The 23,212-nt window shown below is 37.9% G+C and overlaps 1 protein-coding gene across 2 annotated transcripts in view; it reads right to left on the bottom strand.

The window, feature by feature from the left end:
• The window catches only part of ipo4 (importin 4), a 42,507-nt gene that overhangs the window by 17,386 nt on the left and 1,909 nt on the right, over positions 1 to 23,212 (bottom strand). The window contains exons 2-17 of one of the 2 annotated variants that reach the window (XM_062991048.1): positions 19,223 to 19,309; positions 18,810 to 18,889; positions 18,679 to 18,720; positions 16,723 to 16,852; positions 12,689 to 12,868; positions 10,484 to 10,549; positions 10,239 to 10,340; positions 9,933 to 10,016; positions 9,690 to 9,845; positions 8,379 to 8,432; positions 8,112 to 8,221; positions 7,928 to 8,036; positions 7,676 to 7,805; positions 3,271 to 3,384; positions 2,974 to 3,087; positions 578 to 701 (exon numbers count right to left, since the gene is read on the bottom strand). In XM_062991048.1, the coding sequence (XP_062847118.1) occupies positions 578 to 701; positions 2,974 to 3,087; positions 3,271 to 3,384; positions 7,676 to 7,805; positions 7,928 to 8,036; positions 8,112 to 8,221; positions 8,379 to 8,432; positions 9,690 to 9,845; positions 9,933 to 10,016; positions 10,239 to 10,340; positions 10,484 to 10,549; positions 12,689 to 12,868; positions 16,723 to 16,852; positions 18,679 to 18,720; positions 18,810 to 18,889; positions 19,223 to 19,309 (1,682 nt within the window). Of the gene's footprint in view, positions 1 to 577; positions 702 to 2,973; positions 3,088 to 3,270; positions 3,385 to 7,675; positions 7,806 to 7,927; positions 8,037 to 8,111; positions 8,222 to 8,378; positions 8,433 to 9,689; positions 9,846 to 9,932; positions 10,017 to 10,238; positions 10,341 to 10,483; positions 10,550 to 12,688; positions 12,869 to 16,722; positions 16,853 to 16,962; positions 17,055 to 18,678; positions 18,721 to 18,809; positions 18,890 to 19,222; positions 19,310 to 23,212 lie in introns of those variants that run through there. The other variant, XM_062991049.1, reaches the window with a different exon arrangement.

Genomic DNA, 23,212 nt, shown 5'->3' on the forward strand with positions numbered 1-23,212 from the left:
TAATGTCTCAGTAAAGAAGTACTATAACTTGAGCATAAACATTGTGCTTTATATTACTACGCACATCACCATTGTGTACATCACGCCTGTGATGTTTGATTCCTGGGAAAAATTAAAAATTAAAAATATGCTTTTTAAATTAATAAATCCACATGGGAAAAGAACCATCCCAACTGTTACTTTTAACTGTTACTATCACGGTCTGAAGGCATTATTAATATGTAAATGGATACAACTAGATAGGGGCAAAACATGCGAGGGAAATTCATAAAAACACTCACTAAAGAGAAGCTTGTAAAAATGAATGAAAATGATAAAACATGAAGTACATTCATGAAAACTAAATAAAACCAACAAAAAAACCTAGTGTGGTTTATCCGCAGTAAAGGCAGAATTCAACCCATTTAACCACATAAGAAGTGGAAGCCAAGCAGGAAGTGAGCCAAATATGCTCATGTATTATTATGCTTTTGTAAGTGAGAATGTATATTTATACTGAGATGTATTAGACAAACAGATCTAATTCAATTTGAAGAAAATAAATTGACTTATTGAAGAAATTTGGTCATGTTCATACGTGCAACGTCGCAGGTCTGGATCATCCACAGCATCAGTAAGCTTCATACCCAGATGCACACATTCTGCAGCCAATGGACTAAACGCATCCTTACCAACAGTGCGAGCCAGTACAGACAGAGTATCTAAAAAAGCAAAGCAAAAATATTAGGTAACATACCTTAGGTAACATACTACAATACACTTTCCTGCAGAACTCCCATTTCTTGACTGTGGTAATCTGAGTATGTGTTATTTGTTCTTTGAATTTTCTGTTTTTTAGAAAGGTTGGGAGATGTCCCCTGAAAGCTGCTTTATGTAAATATTACACTATGCCATACCCCCAGGTTGTATCATAGGCTATAAGGTCAAAGAACACAAATACATCTGTTACGTGGGATGTACACATTACCTGTGGTGATGGTTTTTGGTGAGATGTTAGTTACTTGGATTGCTGTTGTCTGAAAGGAGGTGTCTAAAGGAATAGTGGTCCCTCCAGATGGTCTGCCTGTGTCTGGGCTGTGACTATAATAAGCAACATAGCCCTTTAGTGTCATCCTGAATGTTGTTGGTGTTTGGGTTTTTTGTGGGCATGTAATTGCAGGGTTCCGGGTTAATATTAGTCTTGATAGTTCATTATAGTTGGCTTTAATTCCACAGCAGTTCCATTGTATTACTGGGTTTTGCATCATTTTTCTTTGTTTGATTAGTATGTTTTACTACTTTTTCTGGATGAGACGTGTGCTGGTACATCTTTCATTTCAACATCTTTCCTTGGCTCTGAATTTATTTTAGTATGTAGATGTAAGGGGTCTGTTATCTTTTCTGCTTTATCATTGTTTTGACTCATGTCTTTCTGGTTTTTGCTTGTACTTGGGTGCATTAAAAGGGTGTTTTTTGGTTCTGCACTGAGACAGTTTTTATTTTAAGGGGCATGGGTTCCTGGGAATACTGACGGACTGGTTTTATTCACTCAACCATGTCAGGTCAGTCTGGCATGCATTTGTTTAAATTGTCATTATTGGTGATGCAAATGGTTTTCCAAATTTAAAATTGGTTGAGTTCACCTGTTTTCTGGCTTCTGTGTAGCTAATTTTCTTTGTGCACTTTCTTCTTGATATTCTTTCTCTTTGGCCAATGTTGGGCATGATTTATCTGATGCAGTGTGTGGTGCTCTGCAGTTTTTGCACTTTGTTGGTTTTTGGCAGGGCATGTTGTGGCCTCCTGCCAAGGTTCTGATGCTCATTAGATTGTTCGCTTGTACTTTCTTCAAACATTCAACCAAGAACTGGCCAGACTTCTTTTCTTAGCATCTTCAGCTGGTCCAGCAATGCCCATTATATCTTTTTGATTTGCATGAGTGATAGTTTTGATAAAAGCAGGTCAGGCTGAATAAATTCTAGAACCACAAATCTAGTCTAGTTATGGAACTGGAATTTTGCATCTGATCCAACTCAAGTTGGGACGGAGGCATGTTTAAGTCGATTCACTTTTCCTATTTTTTACACCTAAAGATGTAAAGACTACTAATTGTTGCAATTTTCTATTTAAAACTGTGTCATACAGTTGGCAGATATGTGTCCCCATACCATGACAGATGTCACATCTTTTGCTGATAACAGTCTGGATGATCCTTTTTGTCTCTGGCAAGTTTTTCCTAAAAACAAGCTGAAACAGACTCATCTGACCACAGCACATGTTTTCACTGTGTTTTAGTCCATCTGAGATGAGCTCAGGTCCAGAGAACTCGGCAATGTTTCCACACTGAATTGATGTATGTTGATGTTAAGAGGCAATATTTACAGTACTCATAAGGCCTGTGGTTACATTTATCACAGTACCATGAAGTTATCATGCAATGATATCTGAGGGCTCAAAAGTCCTGCAGTCTAAAGTAGTTTTCAGCCTTGCCCTACATAAACTTTGAGATGAACTATGATATGAATTATGTGAAGAGAATCCTAAAAAAATATCATAGTTCATCTCAAAGTTTATGTAGGGCAAGGCTGAAAACTACTTTAGACTGCAGGACTTTTGAGCCCTCAGATATCATTGCATGAGAACTTCATGGTACTGTGATAGATATGTCAGATGGTAAAAGACCTAAAATATTTGCAATAATGCAATGGGAAATGAACTTTTTGAACTGCTTGTCAATTATCTCATGATATTTGGCACAAAGCAGTGAGCCAAAAACCATCCCTGCTTGCAAACACTGAAGATGGTCAGTAAAAGCATTGGGAAAAAAAGGTTTCTAGAAATTGGGTTTGTATATGGTGTAAAATATTACTAATTAATTCTGTACATATTCACTCATATATAAAATACACTTTTATCTTCTGATTCCACAGTTCTTTCCATTATCCCCACATTGATGCATTTCCAGTGCAAAATGAGAAAAAACTACTGACTTCTTACCCAAGGCCTGGGTTTGCAATGATCTCATCTCATCCCGCGTGTCAGTCAGGAAACCCTTTAAGCTCTCAATTATAGGAGGAAAATAGGGCAATAACATCTCCTTGGCAGCATTAGCTGAGATAAAGCAAGAACAAATGGTTAAACTAAAACCAGTTAAACTGGTGGAAATACATAGGGCAGTGAATAAAATTAAAACTGTTAATACCAGAGAAATGAGTGCCCTAAAAGTTAAGCTCTATTTTGACAGTGGTGCACTTAAACTACCAACCTACTAAGTTAAGTTTATGATCAGAATACCTATTGCTCCTATGGCACTGACAGCAAGTTCCTTTAACTTAAGATTTCCCGTGTTGTTTAGTGCTGACAGCATGGTTTCCATAAGAGTGGGAAGGTAGGACTGAATATCATCACCTGATGAAGAGAGAAAGGAAGAATCCACACATCATGGAGTGTTAGCCTTCTTTTTCAGCAAACTGTAAAGAACCAGTTGATCGTGAACATTTATAATTATGTGCTTTTTAAATAAAACAACACCTAATCTAGAACAAACTGTAAATGATAACTTCAATGTGTATAACTAATTTGTTGGTTGGATAAATACCAATATAGAAACTATACATTGCTTGATTTATAAGGACACCTCAAATAATATGCACAATACAACTACAGCCAAAAGGATTGACCTTAAGGCCAAAGTAACAACAAATTTATTTATATAGCGATTTTTACGAGACCCTGTCTCAAAGCAACTTTACAGCATCCAGGACCAACAAACCAAAAAGGCCTGGTAAGCAAGCGGAGGGCTACAGTAGGGGGAAAAACCTTGAGAGGAACCACTCTGCGGAAACCCTCAACTGGTTGCCTAAAATGCAGTAACAATTTAAGTTTTCCTGTTAAAGTTAAAACTTTAGTGCATTCTTATATTCACTCTAACAACAGAGCTGTGAAAATTGCAAATTGAAGAAGTGCATGTACAACCCCAAATCAGAAAAAATTGGGACACTATGGAAAATGCAAATAAAATAAAAATGCAGTGTTCCTTACATTTACTATGACTTTTATTTGATTGCCGACAGTTTGAACCCAAGATATTTCATGTTTTTTCTGCTCAACTTCATTTCATTTGTTAATATACAGTGGGGCCAAAAAGTATTTAGTCAGCCACTGTGCAGGTTCTCCTACTTAGAAAGATGAGAGAGGTCTGTAATTTTCATCATAGGTACACTTCAACTATGAGAGACAATCACATTGTAGGATTTTTAAAGAATTTATTTGTAAATTATGGTGGAAAATAAGTATTTGGTCAATAACAAAAGTTCAACTCAATACTTAACCAGTAACATAACCTTTGTTGGCAATGACAGAGGTCAAATGTTTCCTGTAAGTCTTCACCAGGTTTGCACACACTGTAGCTGGTATTTTGGCCCATTCCTCCATGCAGATCTCCTCTAGAGCAGTGATGTTTTGGGGCTGTCGCTGGGCAACACAGACTTTCAACTCCCTCCACAAATTTTCTATGGGGTTGAGGTCTGGAGGCTAGGCCACTCCAGGACCTTGAAATGCTTTTTACGGAGCCACTCCTTCGTTGCCCGAGCGGTGTGTTTGGGATCATTGTCATGCTGGAAGACCCAGCCACGATCCATCTTCAATGCTCTCACTGATGGAAGGAGGTTTTGGCTTAAAATCTCACGATACATGGCCCCGTTCATTCTTCCCTTAACACGGATCAGTCGTCCTGTCCCCTTTGCAGAAAAACAGCCCCAAAGCATGATGTTTCCACCCCCATGCTTCACAGTAGGTATGGTGTTCTTGGGATGCAACTCGGCATTCTTCTTCCTCCAAACACGACGAGTTGAGTTTTTACCAAAAAGTTTTATCACACCACATGATATTCTCCCAGTCCTCTTCTGGATCATCCATATGCTCTCTGGCAAACTTCAGACGGGCCTGGACATGTACTGGCTTAAGCAGGGGGACACGCCTGGCACTGCAGGATTTGAGTCCCTCTCGGCATAGTGTGTTACTGATGGTAGCCTTTGTTACTTTGGTCCCAGCTCTCTGCAGATCATTCATCAGGTCCCTCCGTGTAGTTCTGGGATTTTTGCTCACCGTTCGCATGATCATTTTGACCCCACGGGAAGAGATCTTGCGTGGGGTCCCAAATCGAGGGAGATTATCAATGGTCTTGTATGTCTTCCATTTTCTTACAATTGCCCCCACAGTTGATTTATTCACACCAACCTGCTTGCCTATTGTAGATTCACTCTTCCCAGCCTGGTGCAGGTCTACATTTTTTCTTCCTGGTGTCCTTCAACAGCTCTTTGGTCTTGGCCATGGTCGAGTTTGGAGTCTGACTGTTTGAGGCTGTGGACAGGTGTCTTTTATACAGATAACGAGGTCAAACAGGTGCCATTAATACAGGTAACGAGTGGAGGACAGAAGAGCTTCTTAAAGAAGAAGTTACAGGTCTGTGAGAGCCAGAAATCTTGCTTGTTTGTGGGTGACCAAATACTTATTTTCCACCATAATCTACAAATAAATTCTTTAAAAATCCTACAATGTGATTTCCTGGATTTTTTTTTCTCATTTTGTCTCTCATAGTTGAAGTGTACCTATGATGAAAATCACAGACCTCTCTCATCTTTCTAAGTAGGAGAACTTGCACAATCAGTGGCTGACTAAATACTTTTTGGTCCCACTGTACCTACATTACTGCATTTCAGGCCTGCAACACATTCCAAAAACAGTTGGGACGGGGGCAATTTAGCACTAGTAATGAGGTAAAAAACTAAATAATGATGTAATTCCAAACAGGTGATGTCAACAGGTGATTGTAATCAGGGTTTGGTACAAATGCAGCATCCAGGAAAGGCAGAGTCTTTGATGAACAAAGATGGCCAGAGGATCTCCAGTTTGTCAACAAATGTGTGAGAAAATTATTGAAATGTTTAAATACAATGTACCTCAAAGAAAGATTAGAAGGGATTTGCATATTTCTCCCTCTACAGTGCATAATATCATTAAACGTTTCAAAGAATCGGGAGGAATTTCAGTGCGTAAAGCCAAGGGCGCAAGCTTAAGCTGAACGCTCGTGATCTTTGATCCCTCAGACGCACTGCATCAAGAATCGCCACTCAACTATAACAGTCAAACCTTTGTCAAGCACTACTATACAGAGTTACATGCACAAATGCCACTTAAAACTTTACTGTGCAAAAAAGATGCTTTATGTTAACCATGTCCAGAAGCGGCGTCAACTTCTCTGGGCTTGGAGGCATCTGGGATGGACCTACACACAGTGAAAATGTGTTCTGTGGTCATATGAATCAGCATTCCAGGTCTTTTTTGGAAAAAAATGGATGCTGTGTGCTCTGGATCAAAGACGAAAAGGACCATCCAGACTGTTATCAGCAACAAGTCCAAAAGCCAGAGTCTGTCATGGAATGGGGCTGCGTCAGTGCCCTTGATAAAGGTAATTTACACTTCTGTGATGGCAGCATTAATGAAGAAACGTACCTTAAGATCTTAGAGCAACAAATGCTGCCTTCAAGACGTCATCTTTTTTAGGAACGTCCATGCATTTTTCAACAAGACCATGCAAAACCACATACTGCACACATTACAAAGGCATGGCTGCGGAAGAAGAGGGTACGGGTACTGGACTGGCCTGCCTGCAGTCCTGACCTGTCCCCAATAGAGAATGTGCGGAGAATTTTGAAAGAAAAAATGTGACAATGACATCCCCAAACTGTTGCACATCTTAAGACGTGTTTGCAGGAAGAATGGGACAAAATAAAACCTGAAACACTAAATCACTTTGTATCCTCAGTGCCAAAACATCTTTTAAGTGTGGTGAAAAGGAATGGCAACATTACACAGTGCTGTACTCTCTAAACTTTTTTTGGAATGTGTGGCAGGCCTGAAAACATGAAATATCTCAGGTTCATCCTGTCTGTAATGAAATAGAAGTCAAAGTAAATGTAAGATGTGTAAATGTGTTTTTTATTATTTGCATTTTCTATGCTGTCCCAATTTTTTTTTCTGATTTGGGGTTGTACATGCACTGCTTCAATCTATAAGCTAACTTTACAGACTCTAGCAGCAGTCACACTAAAAGTGTACAATAAGCCTGGCTTTGTTCAGTTATTTTTATTAGCTTACAAATCCCATTTGGTAAGCTGATTATTCAAGTAACGAAGCGTAACCATTTTTTTAATAATGCTTATATTAGTATTACAGTCTTACCTTGTAACTCAATGTCCCCTAAACTCAAAATCTTTGAAACTCTACGCCCTTCAAGAAATTTGTACCCTTAAACTAGACATGTGTGCGATGTAAACACAGGGGTAAGCGTTAGGGCGTGTTCACGCAATTATAATTAATTAATTAATAAATAAGTAATTATATTTGTGTTAATTTCAGTGTATACGTGTCAAAAACAACCCCATTATTTTACATTAGCCGAAAATATATGTAGTTCCACTGGACCATGGAACGCATTAACAGATTTCCAAAAATACCTTGAAACCTAACATCTTTTAAACTCAATGTCACTCCCAGAACAGAGTTTCAAGATACCACTGTAGTTGATAAATGAAATTATAAAATGAGTTGTTTTAAAATCTTTAAAGGCAAAAATCAATGGGTTTTTTTTCCAGAAATAAAAATCATTACAAAACAGAATGAGTTTGTACATTCTTACCTAGGTTCTCCAAGAAGTTCTCCAGGGCATAGAAAGCCTTGGTGACATGGCCAATTTTGGTTTCATTTAGAGAAGATATGTATCCTAGTAATAGTGGCATCAGCTCTGCATGGTATTTACTAACTTCAGGCTGTGTAGAGGAGGAACAAGACACACAAGGAATGTAACATAACAATATATAAACATATAACAATAAAGACAGCTTTTAAGATTTTAAGGAAATAAAACCATGCTAGATACACTTAATCTTACCTGCAGGTACTCAGAGAACTGACCCAGAGCAAACAGGCCCGCACTCCGCACCACCTGGTTGCTGTCAGAGAGACTTCGGCACACTGTCTGTAGCATGGAAGATAACATCCTGACACAAACACAAAACATTTGAGACATGCTTCCAATGTCTGGAAAAATGTTTTAAGTGTAAAACAGAGCTTACTTGGTTCTAATGTGGTCTGCACAACCCTCTGCCAGCACTGCTAAACACATTAGGCCTCCCTTTTTCTCATATGGATTCTCACTTGCTAGGCAAGCCTGGGTCATTGGGATCTAGCAAAGAGGACAAATACATTTACTATCACTAGTATTATAGATGTAATTATAGGTTATTGTGATTATTAAATGCAATTAAAGGTTACAGTAATTATATTATTACAGTTGTTGACTGGTTAACATCCTATGCTGCTTTATTTATGTATGTTCTCACCAGCTGGTTGAAAAGTTTTTCTGGTGGCATATGAAGAGCCATTGTGTCAATCACCTGCAAATTAGAGACAACCAGGGTTACCATAGATTTTTATTTTTTTTTTAATCAGACTTTTTATTCAACAGTTCTGACTAGACAGTTAATAACAATACAATATATCTTGGGTTATCAAAATACTAAACTAACTTTTCTTTTTATAAATAGAGACAAGCCTAGTATTTGTAAAAGAATACAACTACAAGGTTTAATTTTTTGAATTCCATTTAAAATCAAATACACAACAGAAAGTCAAAGGGTCAGAATACTTTCTGTATCCACCGTATAAACATTTGCACAGTAAATGACTGGAAAAATCTAATTATTGATGAATCCAAGTTTTGCATTTAAGAAAGAAAGGTTTGTGTAAAGATCCCTCCTGGAGTCCATGCAAAATTACAAGTACTTGCAAGAATTATTAAATAATCAAAAAATGGCAATGAACATTAATGAGCCCCCAAAAATGCAAATAGAACCGTCAGCAATATATTCAAGGTTGGGCTGATATTGGTTACCTGAAGTTCAAATAAAATGCAGCAGATATCAACAAGTATTCAGCGAATTTTATAATGGACAAGTTATTATGACAACTGACTTGTCTTCAACCCACTTTGTTTGAACTTTAATTGAGTTATTTTTCTACACTGCGCAAAAGATTAAGGAAAGACTTAATTTATCACACTGCAACAGGGGCATATCTTTGGAGGGTCACTCAAACCTCCTTGTGATAGCTAATGGTACCCTAACTGCTTTTGGGTACCAGAATTAAATCCTTAAAGCCAACATCAAACTTTACACTGCAGTGGGCCCTCACGTTCCCCAGACCTAAATCCAATTGAGAACCTCTGGGATGTTATGAATCAGTACATCCAACACCACCCTGATCCAGGCCTGGAAGGAGATTCCCCTGGGACACCATCTACCAACTCATCAGGAGCATGACCAGAGGTTGTTGGGATTGCATACAGGTTGTGATAAAATGCACTCAAATTGAATCAGTCTTTTCAATTTCAAAGTGTTTTCAATTTTAACTTTGATTTTCAGTGTGATTTTGAGTCTAGGCCTCAGTGGGTTTATTCATTTGTTTTCCATTTACTGTTGGTACGTCATTTTGTTCTTAACCAAACACACATCACTAAAAGTTTTCAACTACTTTAATTAGTTTACTAGGTAAGGAAACTTGGCCATTTCAAACCTACATGCATATCCATAGATAATTAAATAATTTAAATTACCTTTTAGGTGTTTAACAAAGTTACACTGATAAAAACTAACCTGGGCAGCAAAGTGTTTGGGGTTTTCACTATCACCATCACCCTCTGCATTGTTTTCTTCGTCCTCTGGGTCCTCCTCACCAGGTGGCGGTGTCGCACTTAGAATAGGAAACACCACATGCAAGATTGGTGCCAAAAGCTTTTGCTTCAACACAGCCTAAAAAAAGGAAAAGAACTAAAGTTTTCAAGGCTTGCAAGTTTAAGGCAATGCATTAGTGTCTGTCATTAATGAGTATACAGGTACCTTGCTCTTAAGTCGAATGAGAAGGGCAACAATAGACAGAGCCTTAACCCGCAGAGAATTACTCAGTGAAACATCTGCACTGACCTATAAAAAAAGAAGCAAACAACATGATACAAACAAAATGATCATTAGCCCTGACTTTACCCCTACTTAAATAAAATCTATATATAAATAGCAATCTATAATACTGACTACATGTACTATGTAAAAGGCATGTTGGTTTATTAACTTTGCTATAGGTACAACAATAAAACATGTGAACATGAGTAAAACAATAAAACGTGTGAACATATTTTTCAAACCAACCTCCAAACAGAAATGAATAATCTCAGTTACGTGAGGGACCATAATGGAAACCTCACTCTCCATCAACTCATCGAACACCTCCATAGCCTCACTCGCCTGATCCTATGAATAAACCAAACAAAGACAAAGACATTTAGTAGGATTAGACTTCCTGAATTGCACTAATAAATGGCGTGTAATAGTGTAATAGTTGTTAGTACATGCGTTCAAATAAATAAAGTGATGAATGATGAGTGATGAATGACCTGGTCAGCCTTAATTAGATGTTTCAGGGCATTTATCAATTTTGGGATTAACGAACGCATCAGGTTCTAAAAAACAGAGAACAGAAAATACAATTTAGAACAAACACTTCTGTAACAATGCCAAACAGGGAAATTCTGTACACAGACAAAAATATAATAGAAATCCCATTTCCAGAAAAGTTTTGTAAAACACAATAAAAGTAAGAATTTGTGATTCATTAGTTCTCATGATTCTTGTTGTTAGGCTGGGAAAGTTCACTTTAGGGACCCGAACCATCAGTACGGGTGCTCCACAGGGTTGTGTAGTCTCCGGACTTCTCTTCTCACTGTACATGAATGACTGTACCTCCACGGACTCCTCTGTTTAAATCCTAAAGTTTGCAGATGACAAAATCTCTCCAAAATACCTCCAGAATCCCTAAAACATTTCACAATATTATGAAACATATATGGTGAAACACTAAATTATTTGCAATCTTGCAAATAAAGAAATTTACTTTTTGAACTGACTGGCAATTCTGACACAAAGTGATCAGCCAAAGACTAATCCTTCGGTGGATCCTCCGTTTTTACCCAATCATAATACCAATTCACCTACTTATTGTGGAACGCTGGAACTTTAATTTTCTATCAACTTTTCAATCTTACTGTGCCTCTGTCTTTTTTTTAAGTGTGTTGCAGGCATTAAATTCTAAATGTGTTTCTATTTACATAATGCAATGAAAATGATCTGTAAAAACTCAAAGCCACACTCAGCCATAAGGCAATTTTTGTAGCTCCAATTAACATGACTGCATGTCTTTGGACTGTGTGAAGAAAACCGGAGCTCCTGAAAGAAACAGACACTGGATAGCAGTGGATAACATGCAAACCACACAGAAAGTACCAAACCCAGGACCTTCTCGCTGTGAGGCTACAGTGCTACTCACTGAGCCGCCCTATGTTGGGACACACTCCATACAATTTATTTGTGTCCTTGGTACTCCATTAAGTCTGCCATAAGCATTTTACATGGGTGATGATTAGGGATTTGATGTCATCAAGTTTAATGCCCCACTTGATCCTCAGTGGAAGATATATTATTGCCTGTACTCCTGTTGCTTTCAGTGCTAGCTGGTCCACCTTCTCGTTGCCTGGCAGTTGCAGCCTAGTGGTTAAGGTACTGGACTAGTAAACAGAAGGTTGCTGGTTCAAGCCCCACCACTGCCAGGTTGCAGCAGTTGGGCCCTTGAGCAAGGCCCTTAACCCTCAATTGCTCACACTGAATACTGTCACTACTGTAAGTCGCTTTGGATAAAGGTGTCTGCTAAATCCCGAAAATGTAAATGTAATGTTGCCAATGTTTTGTGAGGTATTTTTCTAAAGATCTTGTTCGTAAATAGGTGGTTGAGGAAAAGGGCTTTCAGAACTTAGGATATAGAATCTGTGGTGAAGTTCAGAGCAATCATAAGGGCATAGGCTTCAACTGTATAGACAGTGCAAAAATGTGGTAGGGTTACCATTCCAACAAGCAAGTATCGACGAGGTTCATAGCCATTAGAAGGGCATAGGCTTCGACTTTATAGATTGTGCAAAGGTGTGTTAGGTTTACCTTTCCCACTTACTGACCAGCAACTACTGCTGCTGACACTTTAAGTTGTTCCGTCAGGTTATCCAGGGTTGTTAAGGTGAGATTAGAGTCTAGAGGGATGTAGATGGTACATATGGAAATTTTGGAGGGGATGCTTGTTGTTGTTTGGCATTGGATGTTGAGCAAGATTTGTCCCTGCTTCTCAGCGGTTTCCAGTGGGACCATTAAGTTTCATTTCAATATCCTTGGGGGTATCTGTTTTCCATAGGTCTGGCTTGTTTTGAGTTGAGGAAGTGGATGATCTCCTTCTTTCCTTTGTGTTTTGTCATTACTACAGTTCGCTTCTTCCTGTGCTTTGCTCGTGTTCAGGATTATTTGGGAGGGGGGCATGGGTAAACTCTGTACAGAGGGGTTTTTGGTTTTGGGGAGAGCCAAGTCCATGACACTGGTGATTGGTTGTGGTTTCCTTCTGTTTAGGCATGTGATAATTATATTTAATAATTTATATTTAATATAAATTAATAAATTATTTAATAATTATACTCCTCTTCATGGTTTGGCTAAACAGTATTATTCATTCAAGCACAAAAACACAATGTTTTACTAAAACTAGGGCTAAACAAGACTCAACTTACCATCTCCTCCATGCCAGTAAAAGCCATGATTGCAGTGAGTGTTAGGATGCAATAGTAAAGAGCAGACTGGTTGTTCGCATCCTGAAGCACACTGCCAAAAAGCTGCAGAAGTTGTTTGTAATGGGGCTTGAATGGCTCAGGGTTTGATTCCACCACTTTGCACAGCAAAAGCATACCAACCTGGGGAAGGTGCGTTCAAAAGAGATTGTTAAAGATAAACAAATTAACTGATAATTGTTCTGTTAATGCTGTAAGTAAAAATGTCATTTAAACTCATTTAACAGTTGATTCTGGGGTTACTGGTATAGGAAAGTGTTCACTTCCACACAGCTCACTCACTAGTGAGCGAGTGTATTGTTTACACTGACCAGTAATAGTTTTGATTCACATATTGTTGGGTCGATGGTCGAGTAGGTGCCATGGCCTGGGTAAAGGTATGTATGTGCTTCTTTGTTTATCAGACAGAGTCTGTGGTTGTTTAGAAACTCCTCTACTATTTCCCCTCAAAGACATCGCAGGTCACATCATAAAGACAGTAATGCCAGTAACCTCATCTACCCCCAACTGTTACCACAGTCTCAAACAATGATGGTAGGAGGGCTCTGAAACTATCAACCAAATGTCCAAAAAGCAGAACTCATTTCAGCCTTTGCTTCATCCTAGTCCCTTGACTTCCTGTTATTGACTGAGAGATGGATCACTAATCAGCTTTATCCTCTGCCTAAACCTGGTCTCATACACCGAGAGGATCTGGCAAGAATGGTGGTACAGGTTTGCTCTTGGCCAAAAAAAACTGCACTTTACCCCTGTTAACCCTTCTCATCTTAACATTTAAATTTTATACTGGTACCTTCCCCATAACCCTTCATATTATCATTGTCTATAGGCCACCTAGCTCATTAGGAGACTCCAAAGAAAAGCTGAATATTGCTCTGAGTCTTTTCACTGCAGATGGGAGTCTTATAACTCTTCTTGGACACTTTAACCTCCCTTATGACGAACTCCAATCTTCTTGCCTTCTCTGTCTTGTTTCATCCTTTGACCTCCTCTTCAATAGCAGAACTAAGACACACAAAGGAGGCAACCTTCTGGACCTGGTCTTTAGCCTACCATCCTCAGTTCATGACCTCACAGTCACCCCCACTTCACCTCTTTCATCACTTTGTGTCTTTCTACCATCATCAACTCTTTGTTTCCAACCTCACATACACTCTTCCTACACACCCAAATCTTTACTCCCTATCTAATTTTCTATAATCAATTGCTACTGATTTTGCAACATTTTTTAGGAAAATTTTGTTAACTCACTCGCCAGCTTCTCTCCACTTACCACCAAAGAAGTTGCACAGCTTCTCTTATTGCTTGCACACATTCTGACAGCTTTTAATGCATGTACAGCATGTACTTTTTGCCACTCCACAAATATCTGCCCTGATCTTAATTTCCTGGCTTTTTTGACAATTTACTTGATACCCATTATGTCATTTTGAATTGTGAACTGGAATACTTCTGCTTATGTAAATTTTATGGTGGATCATTGGATATATTATTTTTGTTTTTGAGTAAAGCTTGACACTTATATTTGGTTCATGAATGGTTTATCACCCTTACCCCCCACCCACCTCGGCGCTCAACAAGGGAATGCACAGAGCAGCAGAACTATAGTGGTTGTGTACCAGGGATACAAAGGTGATATACTCAAGACCTGAAGCTCTCAGTTTAAATAAAGCACCAGGTGTGAAAAATGAATTTAAATGACTTTTTAACCTTCCTGTTATCCTCCCATATGTTGTGTAAACTATTAATGTCGGGGCCAGGGATAGCTCAGTGGTTAAGGTACTGGACTAGTAAACAGAAGGTTGCCGGTTCAAGCCTCACCACCACCAAGTTGCCACTGTTGGGTCCTTGAGCAAGGCCCTTAACCCTCAATTGCTCATCGTGTTACACTCATTGTGTAAGTCGCTTTGGATTAAAGCGTCTGCTAAATGCTGAAAATGTAAATGTCCCAGCGGGTAGCATATTTCCACTACAGTCCAGAAAAATTATCAGTTCCGAGGGGAATTATGTTTGCCCCTTTCATGTTATTTAAACTTTTGGTGGTCTTTTAGTGTTTGGTTAAAGCCTTAGAGCAAAGGGAAGTTTATAAAAACGACTAGGGATGCACGATGATATCGGAATTCTATCTGTATCTGCCGATAATATATTTTTTAAGAACAATCGGCATCGGGCCGATGCTTAGATTTGGCCGATGTTTCAAACCGATATTTGCCGACGCATTTATAATTGTATTATTATTATTTTATTATTGATTATTTGGCGGAAGAAGACGGGGTGACGCAGGCCGCGCTACAGCAGTGCAGCAACAATGTCTGTGGTGTGGAAGTTTTTCTAAGTGAGCGAGCATGACATAAAGCAGTTTGTAACACTTGCTCAACTAACGTCTTGCGTGGAGGGAGCAAAGTAAGACATTTCAACACCACAAATGTAATTATACATCTGAAGGCCCCATCCTGACAGATATCCAGAGTTCCTCACGGTGAAAGAGGAGACTCGCACAGCACCGCGCGGGCATGCCAGCAAAATCTGCAGCTACTCAGCCGGTTCACCAACTCCTTCAGAAATGTAAGAAATTTGACAAAAACAGCCCAAAAGCTGCAACTATTACAGCAAAGGTGATGGAATTCATCGCTCTCGATGATCAGCCGTTCTCTGTTGTGGAGGATATTGGATTTCGCCGGCTGCTCGAGCATCTTGAGCCACGTTACACCAAACCTAGCCGTCCCTACCGGAGCTACACAACTTGGTAGCGACTCACATTCACAAGCTCATTGACGATCATGTGTCCTCCATTAGCCTCTCCACGGACATCTGGACATCTGATGTGAGTCCAGTGAGTATTCTGAGTTTAACCGCGCAGTGGGTACACAACAGTTTTGAATTAAAATGATTAATTTTGAATTAAAAATAGACTTATGAACTTGTAGAAAAAAATAATTTGGCTCAGATTCTTCCACCTCTAACAGTGTGGAGAAGCACAAAGTCAGTGCTGAAGGATTCTTATTTCTCTCTTACTGTATCGTGGATTAGTTACACTGCTAAAAGGCAACTGGCATTTCTTTGCTTTAATTTTACTTAAATCTATTGATTTTTTATTAATTTGAGTAGATATTATTTTATTTAAGTTGTTAATTTAAAATCCTTTGATATAAGATCACTTTTTAAAATGTTTTTTATATATTATTAGTTTGAATAGATCTATTTTATTTAAAAGTGGTGACCAGTCTGTGTAGAACCAGTTAGCTAACTAAATGTGCCTGATAATTTTCTCAGGAGACACCTTTTATTTTATTGTTTACATACAGTTGGTTGAAAGCTAAAAAGTTATGCAAATAAATGGTACATTTGTTTATAATGTAAATCGGGGGTGTCTGATCTCTCTGTAAGTTATAAATGTGTATATCGGCATCTGTAGATAAGTACGTGTATAATATCGGATATCGGCATCGGCCCAAAATTCCCATATCGGTGCATCCCTAAAAACGACGATTATAAAATTTCATGTTATAGTGACACTCAAATAAGTTGCTACTAACAAGTGAAGATTTTTAGCAAGCCAGCCACTCCTGGGTCGACTCAACATAGTTTTCTAAATTTTTTTCTAAATTTAGAAATAACTGCTTCTGCTGTGTCTGGATTGGCCTTGTAACTATTTACAAAATAATATATATTTTGACAGCTTTACGGGATTTAAGTTTGTCCGGGTTTATTAGCTGAACTGGCTTAACAATTAACAAATTGGTAAATATGGGCGATTAATTAAAGAAGTAACCAATATGTCTCTTGTTTTAATTTTGTGTGTATTTAACAAGGATGTAAACCATCCAAACAAGTCCTTGTTACAAACTTTATTAAGTCAAGTCAAAATATTTGTATAGTGCTTTTTACAATGGACATTGTTTCAAAGCAATTTTACAGAAGTATAGTGAAATTAGTTAACAGACTTAAGAGCCTGCTAAATAATTGTAACCATTTACCTGCCTATCATGAGGATTGCTGCTCTTGGTGGATTCATCGAGCATTGTAAGCAGGGCCGGCCAGCAGTCAGGAGTCTCATGTTTTACAATCACTGCAGCGAGTTGAGAGAGCGAGTGGCGAACTATGTGCCTAAAAATGGAAACATTACCATGCATGTAACACCTATAATACTACAACCCAAAATTAGAAAAAGTTGAAAGAGTCTGGAAAATGCAAATAAAAAATTGCAGTGTTTTTACATTTACTTTGGTTGCATTGCAGACAGTACGAACCCAATATATTTTTTGTCTGGTCAACTTCATTTCAATGATAAATATACATCCATTCCTGCATTTCATACCTGAAACACATTTCATACCTGAAACACATTTCAAAAAATAAATTAATTAAAAAAATAATAAATATATAATGATGTATTTTAAAACAGGTAACATCGACAGGTGACAGTAATCATAAGGATTCGGAGCAAAAGCAGTATCCATGAAAGGCTAAAATGTCTTTGAGAAACAAGGATCTCCAGTTTGTCCACAAATGTATGAGAAAATTATTAAAATGTTTAAAAAGTGTTCTTTACAGAAAGATTAAAAGGAAATTGTATAATTTTTACTGTACAGTGCATAATATCATTAACCCATTTAAGGAATCTGGAGGAATTACGTAAAGGGCAAGGATGTAAAGGGCAAAGGCGGAAGCCTGAAATGAACACCCATGATCTCCCATCCCTCAGACAGAACTGCATCAAGAACAGTCAGTCATTCATAAAAAGTTACATTCACAAATGTTACTTAAAATGTTACTGTGCAAATAGAAGGCTTATGTTAACCATGAAGAGTTCTTTGAGTTCATCTGGGATGCCTTTGAGTGAAAAATAATGCATTGTTATCAGACAAATCAGTATTTTCTTTTTTTTTTTTTTTTCTTTTTTTAAAGAAATGGATGGCCTTTGCTCTGACAAAAGACGAAAATGACTATCCTGACTGTTATTAGCCACAAGCCCAAAAGCCAGAGTCTGTTATGCTATGAGGTTGTGTTGGTGCCATAGGCAAAGGTAATTTACACTTCTGTGATGGCAGCAATTATGCAAAAAAGTACATATCAAAATATGCTGCCCTCAAGATGAATTATTTTCCTGGGACAACCATACATGCTGCACACTTTGCAAAAGCATGGCTGTGGAAAAACAGGGTGTGGTACTGACCAGACCCCAGTAGAGAATATGTGGAGAGTTTTGTAACAAAAAATACTACAATATGGTGCCCAGGTAGCACAGCGGGTTATTACGCTAGCACACCACAGCTGGGATTCTGAACTCCCCAAGGTCAAATCTCAGCTCTGATGCCAGTTGGCAGTGTAACTGGCCACTAGTCTGCAGGGTCTTCAATGCTGTGTAAGAACCCTGGTTAGTAGCCCGAGACACCTGTACAGAAATGCAGAAACAATGGAGGATCAATGTGTGACTCTTAATGTGTGAGATTGGCTTCATGCGAATCCACCAAAGTATGGGCAAATAAGAAGGTGTCAGTGGACTATGCATGCATCGGAGGGAGAATGAAAATATTCCCCTTCTCAGAAGAGTAATTGGCTATGCTAAATTGGGAAAAAATGGAAGAATGCATAAATAAAATAGAAAAACAATTATTAATACTGTTGCACACATTAAGATGTGTTTACAAGAAGAATGGCACAAAATAACACTTAAAACACCATCCCAACTTTTCTGGAATGTGTTGTAGGCCTAAAATGAAGGAATGGATGTACATTAACAATTTGTGTAAAGTTGACCAGAGAAAGCATTAAATGTCAGCAATAAAATAAAAGTGAAAGTAAGTGTAAGAAACACTGTCTTTTTTCTTTGCATTTTCCATACTGTCAACTTTTTTTGATTTGGTGTTGTATAGAAAAGTTTCAAAATTATAATGAAATAAAATATAGATAATAAAAAAGTTTCTACTTACTCTGTTTCCTGCTTAAAAGCTTGCAGGACCACAGCCTTCAAGCTAAAAGATAAATGTAATTCAGCCTAGTCCATCCATTATGGCAGCATTTAAAATATAATGACAATTTGAATATAAAATCAGTTTATAACCTCTCTTTGTGTTCTGGACTAATTTTCTTCCAGTGCTTTTTCACTCTCATTCTCAAAATAACTACAGCCGACTGTCGAATCTAAACATAGAGAACAAATCACCTTTACCCAGGGTATTCTCAAATTCATTATAATACTTTTGTAATGAAAGCCTATTCCAGCCTTACATTTTCAGTACCCCTAGTGGTAGCAGAAACATTCTACACTTACAATGAGAAAGTGTCTTAACAGTAAATTAACAGTAGTTTTACTGCATATTATAAATAAAAAAGCATTTTACATTGTAGCACATGTTATAAAATACTACAGCTTTTCTAAAACAAAAACACTGCAGACAACCTGCTGCGTCAGATGTCCTGGTGCTTGTGAAAGGGACAGCTTGTTAAAAAAAATACAGCTAGTCTTTTACCCACCTGTAGGTTTGAGGATCCTGTCATTACTGCGCAAAGTGCAGGGACTATAGCTGGGTCTTTGAAGGCCTGTTTTAACTGAGCAGTTGCCTGAAATGAAAAACAGTGCTATTAACTTAACAGTACACATTACTTTGTCAAACTTTATCATACATTTACATTAATGTTCTGTACATAACAGTGCTTTATTCACTTGACCTTTATAGTAATGTTTGTGTTAATTATACTGAGGTCAGTAAAACCCTGCAAATGCAGTTTTATTAATAAATACAAATATGATACACATCAGCTGTGATGGTTAATTCATGTGGGTAAAACACCATGCCATCCCTTAAGCCCTTTTCATGGCAGGAATGGTTAAAAGCTAAATTGCATCAGCTGTGTGGAACATTGCTTAAGCTTGCCGACTAAGCTGTGATCTTTTTTTGATCTATTTACAGCCCGACAAAATGAGTTTTGATTGTGTGTATATACAGTACATATACAACCCCTGACAAAAATTATGGAATCACCACTCTTGGAAGATGTTCTTTCAATTGTTTAATTTTGTAGAAAAAAAATAAATCACAGACATGCCACAAAACTATCATTTCTCAAACTGTCAACCCTCTGGCATTAAGAAACAATAAAAAAAGAAACAAATATAATAGTTGTGGTCAGTCACAATTGCTTTTTTTTTAGATCAAGTAGAGGAAAAAAATATGGAATCACTCAAATCTGAGGAAAAAATTATGGAATCATTAGAAAACACTGCACCATTATTACTTTGTTGCACCACCTCTGGCTTTTATAATGGTTTAAACTCTATGAGGCATGGAGTTAACTAATGACAAACAGTATTCTTCATCAATCTGCCTTCAACTGTCTCTTGCTGTTGCCAGATCAGCTTTGCAGGTTGGAACCTTTTGACCATTTTCTTCAATTTCCACCAGAGATTTTCAAATGGATTGAGATCCGGACTATTTGCAGGCCATGCCATTGACATTATATGTTTTCTTGAAGGAAAGTTTTCACGTCCTTTGCCTTATGGCAAGATGCATTATCATCTTGAAAAATGAAGTCATCATCACCAAACATCCTTTCAACTGATGGAATAAGAAAAGCGTCCAAAATTTCAATGTGGACTTTGGCATTTATTGAAGACCATCTCCCCTGTGCCTTTACCCGACATGCAGGCCCATATCATCAACAACTGTGGAAATTAACATGTTTTCTTTAGGCAGTTATCTTCATAAATTTCATTGGACAGACACCAAACAAAAGTTCCAGCATCATCACCTTGCCCAATGCAGATTCGCGATTCATCACTGAAGATCACTTTTATCCAGTCACCCACAGTCCACGATTGCTTTTCTTTAGCCTACTTTAACCTTGTTCTTTTCTTTTTAGGTGTTAATGGTGGCTTTTGTTTGGCTTTTCTGTATGTAAATCCCATTTCTTTTAGGTGATTTCTTACAGTTCAGTCACAGACATTGACTCCACTTTCCGGCCACTTGTTTCTCATTTGTTTTGTTGTGCATTTTCTGTTTTCAAGACATATTGCTTTGTTTTCTATCTTGATGCTTTGATGTCTTACTTGGTCTACCAGTATGCTTCCCTTTTACAACCTTCCCATTTTGTTTGTACTTGGTCCAGATTTTAAACACAGCTTACTGGGAACAACCAACATCTTTTGCGACATTCCACAATGATTTATCTTCTTGAAGGAGTTTTATAATCCTCTCATTTGTTTCAACTGACATATCTTGTGTTGGAACCATGATTCATGACAATCTGCTTTGTGCAACAGCTCTCCGAGGTGTAAGCACTCTTTTTAAACTGAAGAATAATTAGCAAATCTAATCTGCTGCAGATGTTTTGTTTTTAAACTGCAAATTACAGAGTGATTCCATAATTTTTTCCTCAGATTTGAGTGATTCCATATTTTTTTCCTCTACTTGATCTAAAAAAAGCAATTGTGACTGACCACAACTATTATATTTGTTTCTTTTTTTTATTGTTTCTTAATGCCAGAAGGTTGACATTTTGAAAAATGATAGTTTTGTGGCATGTCTGTGATTTTTTTTTTTTCTACAAAATTAAACAATTGACAGAACATCTTCCAAGAGTGGTGATTCCATAATTTTTGCCAGGGGTTGTATATATATATATATAGTCATGTGAAAAAGTTAGGACACCCCATGAAAACCTTTGCCTTTTTGAACATATTTAAACATATGGACATTAGAGCTTCATTTAAACAGTACTGAGAGATGGAGCTTATATAACTAAACTAATACACCTGAAAAAATTACTTTTAAACACAAGTTGTAAAATGTAATGAACAAAAATGGAAATTTATTGTGAGGAAAAAGTTAGGACACCCTATGCTCTTATAGCTGGTATTTCCCCCTTTGGCTGAAATAACCTCAATTAGACATTTTTCCCACTCCTCCATGCAGAATTCTTTCAGCTGTGTGTGGTTTGAGGGGTTTCTTGCATACACAGCCCGTTTCAAATCACCCCACAGCATCTCAATAGGATTAAGATCCGGGCTTTGACTTGGCCATTCCAGAACTCTCCATTTCTTTCTTTTGAGCCATTCCTTGGTGAATTTACTGGGATGTTTTGGGTCGTTGTCATGCTGCATGGTTCACCTCCGCTTCAGTTTTTGGACAGATAGTCTTACATTTTCCTCAAGCACCCTCTGATACAGTGAAGAATTCATTGTGGATTCTATAATGGAGAGCTTGCCAGGCCCTGCTGCAGCCCCAAACCATGACATTTCCACCTACACGCTTCACAGTTGGTATGAGGTTCTTGTGCCCAAATGCTGTGTTTGGTTTATGCCAAACATGTCTTCTGTTACTGTGCCCAAATAATTCAGCTTCGGATTCATCTGTCCAAAGCACATTGTTCCAGAAGTCCTGGTCTTTGTCTAGATGTTCTCTGGTAAACTTTAGTCTTGCCCTGATGTTTTCTTTGACAGCAAGGGTTTCCTCCTTGCTCACTTCCCATGAAAATCAAACGTGTGCAGTCTCTTTCTGATGGTAGATGCATGTACCCTGCTATCAACTGTGGCAAAAGCTACCTGTAGATCCCGTGATGACATTGTAGGATTATTGGAGATTTCTTTATGCATCTTGCAGTCTGCTCTTGGGCTGAACTTGCTAGGACGGGCTGACCTGGCCATGTTGGCAGTTGTTTTAAATGTTCACACTTGTAAATTATTTTCCGTACAGTGGAATGGCTGATTTCTAATTGTTTTGAGATCTTTTTAAATTCCTTCCCAGACTCATATGAAATCCCGTCCCAGACACATATGCATCTACAACCTTCTTTCTGAAGGCCTCAGAGAGCTCTTTAGATCTCACCATGGTGATACCACTCACTTCAAAAATCAAGAGCAAACCAAACTAATGTCTGAGGTTTAAATAAAACTCCAATGTCCTCTAACGATGGTGTAATCATTGCAGCTGATGTGGTGCACTGGATTCTAATTTTAGATGTTTTAAGTAGTAATAAATGTGGGGGTGTCCTAACTTTTTCCTCACAATAAATTTTCATTTTTGTTTATTACATTTTACAACTTGAGTTTAAAAGTAATTTTTGTTTAGTAATAAAAGCTCCATCTCTCAGTACTGTTCAGAAAAAGCTCAAATGTCCATATGTTTAAATATGTTCAAAAAGACAAAGTTTTTCATGGGGTGTCCTAACTTTTTCACATGACTGTATATACATACATACACATATATACAGGGGTTGGACAAAATAACTGAAACACCTGTCATTTTAGTGTGGGAGGTTTCATGGCTAAATTGGACCAGTCTGGTGGCCAATCTTCATTAATTGCACATTGCACCAGTAAGAGCAGAGTGTGAAGGTTCAATTAGCAGGGTAAGAGCACAGTTTTGCTCAAAATATTGCAATGCACACAACATTATGGGTGACATACCAGAGTTCAAAAGAGGACAAATTGTTGGTGCACGTCTTGCTGGCGCATCTGTGACCAAG

The sequence above is a fragment of the Trichomycterus rosablanca genome, chromosome 3 (assembly GCF_030014385.1).
Source record: "Trichomycterus rosablanca isolate fTriRos1 chromosome 3, fTriRos1.hap1, whole genome shotgun sequence".
Classification (NCBI taxonomy): Eukaryota; Metazoa; Chordata; class Actinopteri; order Siluriformes; family Trichomycteridae; genus Trichomycterus; species Trichomycterus rosablanca.